Source organism: Chlamydotis macqueenii, chromosome 2, assembly GCF_036417535.1.
Source record: "Chlamydotis macqueenii isolate bChlMac1 chromosome 2, bChlMac1.mat, whole genome shotgun sequence".
NCBI lineage: Eukaryota > Metazoa > Chordata > Aves > Otidiformes > Otididae > Chlamydotis > Chlamydotis macqueenii.
The window spans coordinates 66,108,565-66,119,917 of NC_141557.1; the positions used below are offsets into that span (position 1 = coordinate 66,108,565).

At 50.0% G+C, this 11,353-nt stretch overlaps 1 protein-coding gene across 2 annotated transcripts in view; it reads right to left on the reverse strand.

Moving 5' to 3' along the window:
- Positions 1-5,314, reverse strand: part of E2F3 (E2F transcription factor 3) — a 46,691-nt gene extending 41,377 nt beyond the window's left edge. For both annotated transcript variants that reach the window (XM_086743162.1, XM_086743161.1), the window contains exon 1: positions 4,985-5,314. In XM_086743162.1, coding sequence (XP_086599288.1) covers positions 4,985-5,314 — 330 coding nt within the window. The remainder of the gene's footprint in view (positions 1-4,984) is intronic.
- Between the last annotated feature and the right edge of the window lie 6,039 nt (positions 5,315-11,353).

Consider the following 11,353-nt stretch of genomic DNA (forward strand, 5'->3'; position numbering starts at 1 on the left):
TCATAGTCAGAGAAGTAGTGGGAGAACCCTTCATCTTGCAACATACAGCTGTTCCCAAGTTTAAAAGATTTTTTTTCTAAATGCTTGCACATACTCACAATAGAGCACACTCTAAAAATTAACAGAGCAGCACCAACATACCTGGGATAAAATGAGGGGGAGAAAATGCCTTTAATTGCTCAGTCAGTTGAAGCCGCCTCTACAGAAGAATAAACTGGTCGTAAAGTGACCCATAGCCAGCCTTTGGCAAGCAGGCTGGTGGCACAAGGAAGATACCTTCATGATGAGAACTGGCAAGATCAACTTCTGAAAATGGAGGCTTGTGAGCCAATTTAACACCTCAACACCACTGCACGGGAAAGCTCCTGTCTCCTTTCATCTCATTCATCCCGTCTTGGGCCACGTAAGCCTAACACCTACCGTGTGCCAGACCTAATGCTCATCAGTCCCAGCTATTTCACCTTGTTAAAGCAGCAGAAAAACAACTCACCAGCACAGCTGGATGCTCCCCAAGCACAGAGGGGAGGGAAGAGCACTGCCAGGCCGGGGTAGGGTGAAGGAGGTGCTACAGAGGAGACAGCAAGGGAGAAGCAAGCCTGCTCCTTCCAACAATAGTAAAGTCTTTGAGTGTCTCAGCTGCTTGTGGAAACATGCCAGAAGCCCTTATCTTCATGGGGAAATAAGCCTACCGTATTTCAGTAGTTCTGGTGCTGCACCAGTGTAGCTGGACTCTGCGTGAGGATAGCAAAGCTGCCATCAGCAAGCACACCAAGCTCCAGGCTATTCCTGCACAGTTTTATTAGGATGCCTGCTTTCCACTAGATGCTTGTTGGCACAGTTTGGGCAGTCAGGATTTATACCTCTTTGAACTCTCCTCAGACAGCTGTGCCAAAGGACCATGTGGTACCTCCTTGGGCTCGGAAGCAGCCTGTTGCTCAAGGAGATGGATTTAAACCAAAAAAACTGCCTTAAATGCTATTCAAAGAGGAAAGACTCCGGTCTCATGCTAGCATTCATTCCTAGTAGCACAAACTAGGAATTTCAGGCAAAGAAATATGAAAACAGCTCTGAATATGAAGAAATCTGTATTCCGCACAGTCAAAACTTTCTATTCTTGAAGAAAAAAAAAAAAGATCCTAGTTAACTACCCTCTTCCTTTATGCAACTTAAAAGTGTTTTCTCCCACACCTGAAATCCTTGTTCAGTATTTCTGTCCTATTTGGCCTGCTCCTTTACCTAACACCTGGGAGAAAGATTGTGCGTTACCCCATTTTTCTCCCCTTCCAGCTGTGACTTGCTGGGAAGGAGGGAGGAAGAGGTACTTTCTAAACCACCAGAAAAATGAGAGGTGCTAAGTATTCAGTTTGGAAATGTAAATCCTCCCGCCCCCTTCTGAAGTATGCCGAACCAGCCTCTCCACAGCTCATGTCATCTAAAGGCCACAGGAGTTCTCTAAAGATATTCTTGTTAAGAGGATTTAGCCCCTTTTAAAAAGGACTTAACATGTGGGTGGTGTCTCCATTTAAGCATTTTCTCATGGCTAAGAAAATGGCCCTCTTCTTAAAGGCTTATCTTTATAACCCAAAGACAGTAAGAACTTCTCCAGTATTTGAATTGGAAACATTTTGAGCAGCTTGCTTTTATAGCAGCCCCATTTTTAAGTAGTGGGATTTGCAAATGGTAGTGACTTTCTCACACCAAGCGAGAAGCCAACACCAGCGAGAAAGCTTTCGGGGTACCTCAAACATTAATTTTTCCTCCATTTTCATGAGGATCCAAGTTGATTTGCAAGCTCGGTGCCACCAAAATGGCATGGTGTCTACCCCATGCCCTCTCCCTGGCCACCACCTTCCCTTGATAGTCCCTGGCACTTACCAAACCTCATTAGCCAGTTCAACGTGCCTGCCCAGCAGAAAATCTTTATTTCTTTATTCTGGCTAGAGTTAATTTTCCATCCTGGGAAGCCTCAGCTTCCAGAAGGGAAGAGGCACCAGCCCATATCAGGGCACAGGAGGGCAGGCTTTGCACAGGAGCGCAGGCTGACGGTTGCTTCTCAAGAGTTAATTCTTCATTACCGCTTGTGTTTAAGCCATGGCAGGGGTTCAGATCTGCCCGGTAACACTTTCTATTAACTCCACAGGAATCGTGAAAAAGCTCCTCAGGTTGAAAAGGCAGGCAACCTGGATCACAGCATCCCAGAGCCTTGGCTCACCAGGCCACAAAAGCCTGGTTAGCAACCCTCGGCCGCAGGAGCTGTCACGACAGAGCAAGGAACAGGTTTTGGACAGTATCAAGACACCTGCCTGGGAGATGGAGAAGTGTGCAGACTCTCATCTCTCCAGGCCTAGAGCTGGCTGTTATTATGGACTAGGCCACCTTTCAAGACTTTTCCAGCATGGTTACGCTTACACAACCATAGCTCAAGTAAGGAATTCCCATGGGGGAAAGCAGCTTACTTCAGCAAAAGAAACTTTTTCATGTGCTGGTATGGCCAAGAGCCTCCCCGAACAGCCCAAACTGTACCGCTGTACTGACTCTTTTCCAGTCATACCACAGTTTATATTTGGAAGTGATGGGTGGGTTGCCAGTGCAGTCACATCTGCAAAGATAGAGTATTTTCATAACCCTAACCAGCGCAGGTGTGCTGGCCAAGTTTTAGACTGATCCCTACAGTCTTTTGCATAGCAGGGCCTTGTTTTCAGCTGAGGGTCTCGGTCTCCAGGCACTACTTGCAACTCAACTGATCAAGCGCTAAATTTACATCGGTGCTGCTCACCCGAGCTCACCGCCTCAACTACCCAGCATTTTCCTCACTCCTCTCACCAGTCTGTGATACCAGCTTCTCAAAACTGCTCAGCTAGAAGCCAACCAGGAAAATACCCTCGCCTCCCAGTCCCAGAAAGCCCTCTGTGAGTTTTGAGGAAAACTAGGCAGGAGTTGGAGAACTGCAAAAGAGCTGGGTCATCTCCTCGCCAAGATGATGAAAGCAGCTTGCAGAGCAGAAAGACAAGGCAGAGCACTAGGGACCCTCAGCCTCACTGTCCCAAAAGATGGGTCTGCAGCAAACCAGCGTGGCTCCAAGAGGGTAAGCACGGCTGTCAGGGCAGAGCAGGATGCGCAGCCCCTTTCCTGGCACGTGCCACAAATGACTTATCACCCTGGGAGGGTGCCAGCCCCAGCCTAAAGATACCGCCGGCCTGACCACTCTCTTCTTCCTCCATCCTGTGTCTGTCCCCAAAGTAAACACGGGGGCTATACAAAAAACTCACTTGCAGCTTGCATGGGGATTTTTTTTTTGCAGGTGGAGCCCAAAATTGCCTTCCTGCTTCCAAATCTTTAAGGGGGAGAAGAAGCCTTCCTAGGCTTTTATGGACAGAAGTTCCTCCTATTAGAGGTGAACGCTATGCCAAAAAAAAAAAAAAAAATGCACTAAATTCATATCTAAAGATCTCATGGCATCCATTAAGGAGACATTTTAGGGGTCTCCTATGACACCAACATCCCGCCAACAAAACTTGTACAATTACTCTCCCAGAACCATTCTGTTACATATGCTCCTCTTTGCATTTGCTTTCAGGAATTTTGCCTTTTAGGAATCAAACCTTTACATAGGACAGCCAAATATTTACAAAGCTTCTTGACCCAGCCAACTTGACACCAAGCACTGTTAGGATACACTGAAGGCAAGGGGCACTGGAAAATCAGTTATCTTTTACAGTGACTATTGTATTTAAAAAAAAAGAAAAAAGAAAAAAGGTTTGGATGGGATTTGCTGAGCCTTGAAACTTCCACCACTACCTCAGCAACCCACACCTGGAGGAAAAAAAAAAAAAAAAATATATATATATAGATAGATAAATAAAAACCGCACGTGTAAAAGGCACCTCCTGCCATTCTCCCGGCTGCACGAAGACGCACAGGCTGCTCCCAAGCTCTTGCAAAAAGTATTTAAGAATTACAGCTGCATCCGAGGTACCTGGACCATCACTGACTGGATGGGGGCGGGGGGCTGGGGGGTGTTAAAACCCCTCTTGCCTGGACAGGGGTGTACCGGGGGCGGGAGTTTGGCGATCCCACGCCGCCGAGAGGCGGGGGGTCGTGTACGCCGCGGGGGGGCTCACCTGCCCGCCTCCGGACAGGTGAGCCCCCCCCACGTGGCGTCTACGACCCCCCCCCTCTCGGCGGGGATGGCCCTCGCCCTCCCCGCTTCTCCAACTTGGCAGAGCCCACGAGGGCCAAGCGAGCACCCGAAAACAGCGAGGACAAAGAAAACCCCACGAGTGGGGGGTGCGGAATTTCTTTTTTTTTTTTTTTGGGGGGGGAGGGGGAGGAAATTTTAAAAGGGTGGGGGGGAGGGGGTCGTTGAACGTCGCCGCCCCACGAATCACTGACCTGCTGCAGGGGCATTTCCGAGAGCGGCCGGGGGCGGCCGGACCGGCGGTCGGGCTGTCCCAGGCCAGAGGGAGGAGGAGGAGGAGGAGGAGGAGGAAGCGGCGTCCCCCTCCCCGCCCGCCCCGGCTCCCAGTCACAGCCGCGGCCTCCGCGCACGTGTGCCAGACGTCACCGGCGGCTCCGGGGGTGAAGCGGAGACACCGGCGGGGCACGGCCCGGCCCCCCCATTCTCCCCCGCCCTTGGGGGAAGAGGGGCCCTTCCCCACCGCCCGCTTCTCGCTCTTTGCACCCGGGCGGCAGGACGTGGCGGGGGATATTCCCCCCCTCCTTTTTTTTTTTTTTCTCTCTCCTTTTAAATAGGACCCGGCAGCGGGGGGTGGGAAGGAGGCAGGAAAGTTTATTGCAACAAAGCGCTGCCTCCGCCTTTCCTGCCCCCCCACCCCCCACCTCGACGCCCACCCCCAGCGGGGTGAGGGGCCTGCCTGGGCGCTGATCCCCACATGGTCCCCTTCACCCTCCCGCGGGGACAGAGAGGGGGGAAAAAAAAAGAAAAAACAAAAAAGAAAAAACAAAAAAAACCAACCAAAATTACCGGGGGGCGGCCTCCGCCGAGAGCGGGCTGCAGCAGCGCCGTCCTGCCGGCGGGTCCGTGGGGGGTGCAGTACAGCGAGCTGCCGGCGGGCTGGCCGCCCTCCGCCACCGGGGCAAAGGCACCGGCAGCCTGGGAAGCGGCGGCGGAGGAAGAGGAGGAGGAGGAAGAGGAGACAACACAGGGCGTCCCCGGCGCCGCGCCGGTGCTGCGGATCTGGATGAAGGTGCCGGCGGCAAAGCGGGCCGGGAAGGCGGCGGGGGCTGCTCGGGAGTCGGTGGACGGTGCAGGCGGCGGCGCTGCCGGGGCCGGCGGCTGGAGTCCCCTTCTCATCCTTCCCTCCGGGTCTGTCCCCGCAGCCGCGTCTCCTCCTCCTCCTCCTCCTCCCCCCCGTCCCTCCCTCCCTCCCCCCCGCCCCCCCCCCCCCCGGCCTTCCCAGCTCCTTTCCTCCTCGATGCCGAGGCCCCGCGCAAAATACTGGGGGCTGCGGCTGCCGGGGGGGCCCCGGCTGCAGGATGCGGGGCGCCGGGGAGGGACGGAGGCGGCAGGGCGGGCAGATGCGGCGGATGGAGCGGGGCCGCTCCCGCTGTGTGGGGCCGGCTGGAAAATGGCTCCAGGAAGCGGCGGCTGCTGACAATGAATGAAGGGAAAGGAGACGGGTTACGCGCCAAGGGCCTCCCGCGAAACTCAGATTTCCCGCCCTCTTTTCAAACTAAATTTGCATGTCCCCGCCCCCGGGGCGCGCCCCGCCCGTCTGGCCGCCTCATTGGTCCCCGCCGTCCAACGGGGCACCGCCTCCCCGCCCCTCTCCCTTCCCACTGGCCCGCCGCCGCGATTTGCATGCCTCCCGCCGATTGGCTGCGGGGGCGAGGCTGGGGGATTCCCCCTCCGCGGAGCCGGGATCGCCGGTTCGCCGGCTCCCTGACAGTGACAGCTGCGGCGGCGCCTGCCGCAACGTGCCCGCCGGAGGGCACTCACGCCCCGCCCCTCGGACACGCCCCTCCCGGCCAAGCCACGCCCCTCGGCGCTGTCCGGGCCGGGCCCGCCGGGCTCCCTCCGGAGCGGAGACGGGGCTGCGGGTGGAGTTTTTGGGGAGCCGTTTAAAGGCGTCCCGACGCGGGATTTCACGCTCTCCGTCGTCTTCACGCTCCTGCGCCCATCCATCTTCAGGCCTGCCTATCTGAGACATTTCCTTTTTTTTTTTTTCCACGACAAGAGAGCACCCACCATAATAATCCCTTCCCTTAGGATCTGCATCACCTCCAAGAGGTAAAACAGCCAAACGGTGTCCACCAGCTGTTTCCACTTTTCTGGGCAGCTTCTTCTCTTACAAAATGCTCTCTAAACTGAAATGCCCCCTTAACATAATAAATCCCCTCACCCCACCCTGCCCACCCATCACTAGCCATGCCCAATTTTCCCATGTTTTGTGTCACCCCCTGCCACCAGTGCTCCCAACAGACATGCTGCAGGTTGCATGTCCAGGCCGACGCTGCTGAACTGGGCAGATGAAGACCCTCTCTCTTGGTAACATTCCCCAATTCTGTCACTAGCAGGTGTATGAACAAGTGGCTCCATCAAGTCTGCGGCTCTACTCGTAGTTCCCTCTTGGTCTGACCTCAGCTCACACAGAGAGGGCACCCACAGTGTGAGGCTGTGGCAGCTAAAAAGAGGGCATTTTCCATTTTGGGCATGTTTTCCATCAAAGGAGGAAATTCTGCTCCATTTGGCGCTGGAGAGGCCACGATTAAGCTACTACTGCATACAATTTGGGGCACTGCATGATAGGGAAGATACAGCCTGGAGAGAATCCAGACGGAAAACAAGAACAATAAAACATGGCCAGGAAAATGCCTCCTACTACAAAGGTTGGCTTTTGTTTTTCAGGATGAAAAGCAGTGGAAGACGATATGGCAGTGGTGATCTGATACACAAAAGGTCACAATGAGACTGCTCTTCCTCCCTAGGGAAGGTAACGGACTTTTTAATAGAATCATAGAATGGTTTGGGTGGGAAGGGGCCTTTAAAGGTCATCTAGTCCAACCCCTCCCCTGCAAGGAGCAGGAACATCCCCAACTAGATCAGGTTGCTCAGAGACCCATCCAGCCTGGCCTTGAACATTTCCAGGGATGGGGCTTCCACCACCTCTCTGGGCAACCTGTTCCAGTGTTTCACCACCCTTATTGTAAAAAATGTTCAGCAATACTAGATTTAGTCTAGGGTATCAATAGATACTGAAGTGAGGAAACTCTGCAGCAGCCTATCCAGGGATACTGGAGGGTTTTGAATAGAGAAGGAACTTCTTTAGGGATGACGTAAGTTTGGGCTGAGCATCCAGGACATTTCCAAAGGTAAAACCCTTTCCAAGGCTTCATTATGGCCCTTGCAGCCCAGGCACGAGCAAGGCTTGGCTGAAAAATTTCATGTTCTCCTGCAGAATCTTGACATTGTTTAAAATTTAATCTAAACCTGCAGTTCTGCTACTGTGGACCACTCTTAAGGAGTCAACCAGCAATGTCCAGCTTTGTGCCTGTGCAGAACGTGAAGCATCTGAGAAGGCCATGTGAAGAGCTGTGCCTGGGCTGGCCAGGTGAGGAAGTGAGGAGAAACACAAATCTCTCCCTACTGCAGAGTTCATCTTCAGTCTTCTTCTGGAATGTCTTTTTCTGGTTTTCCTCTGCCACCCTCTCTGCCATCTTCAACTAACCACCCAGCGTGCGAGGGCATCCTACGCCAGGACTCGCTGCCTCTTAGCGGGAGAAAGTTCCTGGCGTGCATCCGAGGGCCAGTGCTGGGCAGAAGGTGAGGGGTGAGGACAGCAGGTGAAGGGGGAGGAAAAAGTCCGGATATAGAGAAATGTGCAGGGAGGTGGGCAGTAAGCTCGCTTATAGTTCAAAATAAAGAACGGTAACACTACATTGCTTTTGAATATACTAGAGGAAAGCGAATGGAAATAAGAGGAAAGAATGGTAACCGTGGGCAGCTGTGAAAAGAGTAACGGGTACTTTTCAGGAAAGAAAGGAGAGGAAAAAAGACATCTAGGAAGCAATGTGGACAGAGACAGCAGTGCTGAAAAATTAAAAAAAAAGAAATAAGGGGGAAAAAATCTAATAATCAAGGATCCTGCAAGATGAAGAGAAGCAACATGGGTCACAATGTTACATCATAAGGAAAGAAAAGCGATGAAAAAGAAACAAGGTACAAACACAGCAAAATGACAACAGCAAAAATACAAAGTCCTTAGAGCAGGCCTTTAAAGAGAAAGAACAGAGAAAGACTAAAGTCTAAAAAGAGCCATGTAGATGTAGCACAAATAGCCAGGATCCCCAGAGCAGAAGCAAAATACAGTTGAACAGAGGGAGCAAAAGAGGCAGCGCACAGGCTAAAGCACAGTACACTTCAGAATTCGCTTTCATATATTGGTTCTTTCATTATCCAAGCTTCTAGTAGCTCATTCCTCTGTAAAGGGCATAAGTCAAGATACTGAAATGAAGTAAAGCTAAACTATTAACAGTCAAATCCTATATTGTTTCTTTGTGTGTTGTTTTTCATTTAAATTGGAAAGGAAAAGGGTCTGGCTTAATGTGTAAGAAAGGTTAAAAGATTTCAAGAAACAAGCAAAATTTTGTTAGCCTCAGAAGAACACTTTAACTGAACTGCAATAAATCCAGAAAGACAGCATCTATTTTTATACAAGAAAAAGACTAGAACATAAATCCTTACCCTAGCAGGAGAAGAAACTCTGCCAGGCAGCAGTTCCCTGTAACCAGCTGCAAAAGGCTAGTCCCAGAAATGTGCACCAGCCAAATGGGATGGCCAGTAGACATGGCCCATGTCATCTGAAGGGGAAGGCGACAGGTTCCTTTCTTCTGGAAGTGGAGTTGTGCTGTGACTGTGGTGGAAGTGGTGGAGCAACTTCAAAGAGAAGCACGGGGTTCATCTGAAAAGCAACTTTGCTGTCCATAAACTAACTTGTGCAGAAAACACTGCGGGAGAAGAGATGCGTTTTCTTTTCTTTACACACAATTCTGTGGCAGATACTCAATTTGCAGACAGACCTATTAAACATGTAATTCACTTTCTAGAGCTAACAGAAGGAACCTAAAGAAAGTGGAAAGTAAAACGTGGGTAAGAAGTGTACAAAGAGCTACATAAAGGAAGCTAATTGCAGGCCCAAGAACCTCTGTTGTTCTATAAAAAAACAAATTGCTGCCTACTGGCATGTCATCATCCAGGTATCTATTGGGGAGAAAATACCCTGCAGAACTCAAAGGCTTAGGAGATACTATAATTAAGACTCATGTGCAGCTGTGATTTATCTTTCCTTGTGAGTACGGTCTTATCTGCATGATGATATGCAATTTTACTCATGCAGTGTCATTTAGGGATAAGGCTGCGTTTGTCCTGAAAATGGATGGATCTGTGTAATGAGGATTGCTTGGGATTCTGACTGTTGCTGCAGGTAGTGGAAGCAACAACAGAGATTAAGCTTTGCCTTGATGTTAAAGTGGTTAAAAGCTGTCCCAGAGACCTGGATTCTAACATGACTTCTGCCATGAAGAAGATTCTGGACAATACAGAAATGAAGACAGCAAAAAAAAAATTCCTGAGTTTGAAAACTGTGTCTAAGAAGTATTTGAATAATAATGGACAGTAAATAAATGTATAGCCCTGCATATGGAAGAATTATGAGGACAGAAAATACTGAGTAGCTACTTAATACGTGAGACCTGCCCATCCCTCATACTGAATGAAGGACTGTGCAGAAGTAATGTTCACATAACAGAAGACTGCATCATTATGCATGCATGCAAGGGGCAGAACTGGGATTGTACAAAAACCCTCTTTCCTAATTATTAACCTTTAAGAACTCAGTTTCTTAAAATTTGGAGCTTGACTTCACATGCATCCAAGGAAGAGCTGAGAAGGGAAGGATGGGGTTATGTGCTTGTGATCACACATCCGGAACACAACTTGCATGAGAGCAAATGGACACCTGGAGGGAGCACTGAGAGTGGTGGGATACATACTTCCTGCTGTTGCTGAAAGTGTGACATCACATCATCCAGGTCATTGAAGATGTTAAACACTGTGGGCCCCAGTATTGACCACTATCAGACACCACTAATGATTGGCCTCCAGCTGGACTTTATGCTGTTGATGAGAACACTCTGGGCCTTGCAGTTCAGCCAGTTTTCAATTCACTTCACTGTCCGCTTACATAGCCTGCACTTCATCCATTTATCTATGAAGATGTTACAGGAGATGCTCTCAAAAGCCTTACTGAGGTCAAGATAAGCATCATCCAGCACTCTCCCCTCATCCACCAAACCAGTCAATCTCACTGTAGAAGGCTATCAATCAGGTTGGTCAAGCATATCTTCATCTTCATAAATCCAAGCTGACTAATCTCTATCACCTTCCTATCCTTCATGCGCTTGGAAATAGTTGCCAGGATAATTTGTTTCATCACCTTCTTAGGGACTGAGGAGAGGCTGACAGACCTGTAGTTCTCCAATCCTCCTTCTTGAAGAAAGGATTGACATTTGCTTTCTTCTAGTCATCAGGAACCTCTCCCAGTCGCCATGACCTTTCACAGATTATCAAGCGTGGTCTCACAGTGACATTGACCAGCTCCCTCAACACTCATGGGTACATCCTGTCAGGTCCCATGAACTTGTATATGTCCAGTTTGTTTAAATGTTCCCCAACTTGATCCTCCTCTACCTAGGGTAAATCTTCCTTTCTCTAGACCTTCTTACTGGTGTCTCAGAAACCTGATATTCCTGAAGGCAAACCTTACCAGTAAAGACTGAGACAAGGAAGGCATTCAGTACCTTGACCTTTTCCATGTCCATTGTCATCAAGTCTCTTTCTCTATTTCAGCAGCGAGCCCACATTTTCCCTCATCTTCCTTTTGCTGTTGAAGCTCTTCTTCTTGCCTTTCACATCCTTCTCCAGATTCAACTTCAGGTGGGCTTTGACTTTCCTAACCTCATTCATGCATGCTTGGACAGCTTCTCCATATTATTGCCGGGTCACTTGTCCCTGCTTCCAGCTCTTACATGGTTCCTTCTTAAGTCTGAGTTTTGTCAGGAGCTCCTCGTTCATTGATGCCACCCTCTCTCTGCCTTTGCTTGGATTCCAGCTCATTGGGACAGACCAATCTTTAGCAGGGAGGAGGTCATCCCTGAAAAGCAACTGATCTTCTGGTCTCCTCTTCTCTCCAGGACAGTCTCCCACAGCATTCTTGCAGGCAAATACCTGAAAAAGCCAAAGTCTGCTCTTTTCCAGCCTGGGTTGTAATCCACTCATGACTGCCATTTTAGGATGACATCTTCTGAAGCAGCTACTAAGCATTAGTGAATCGCT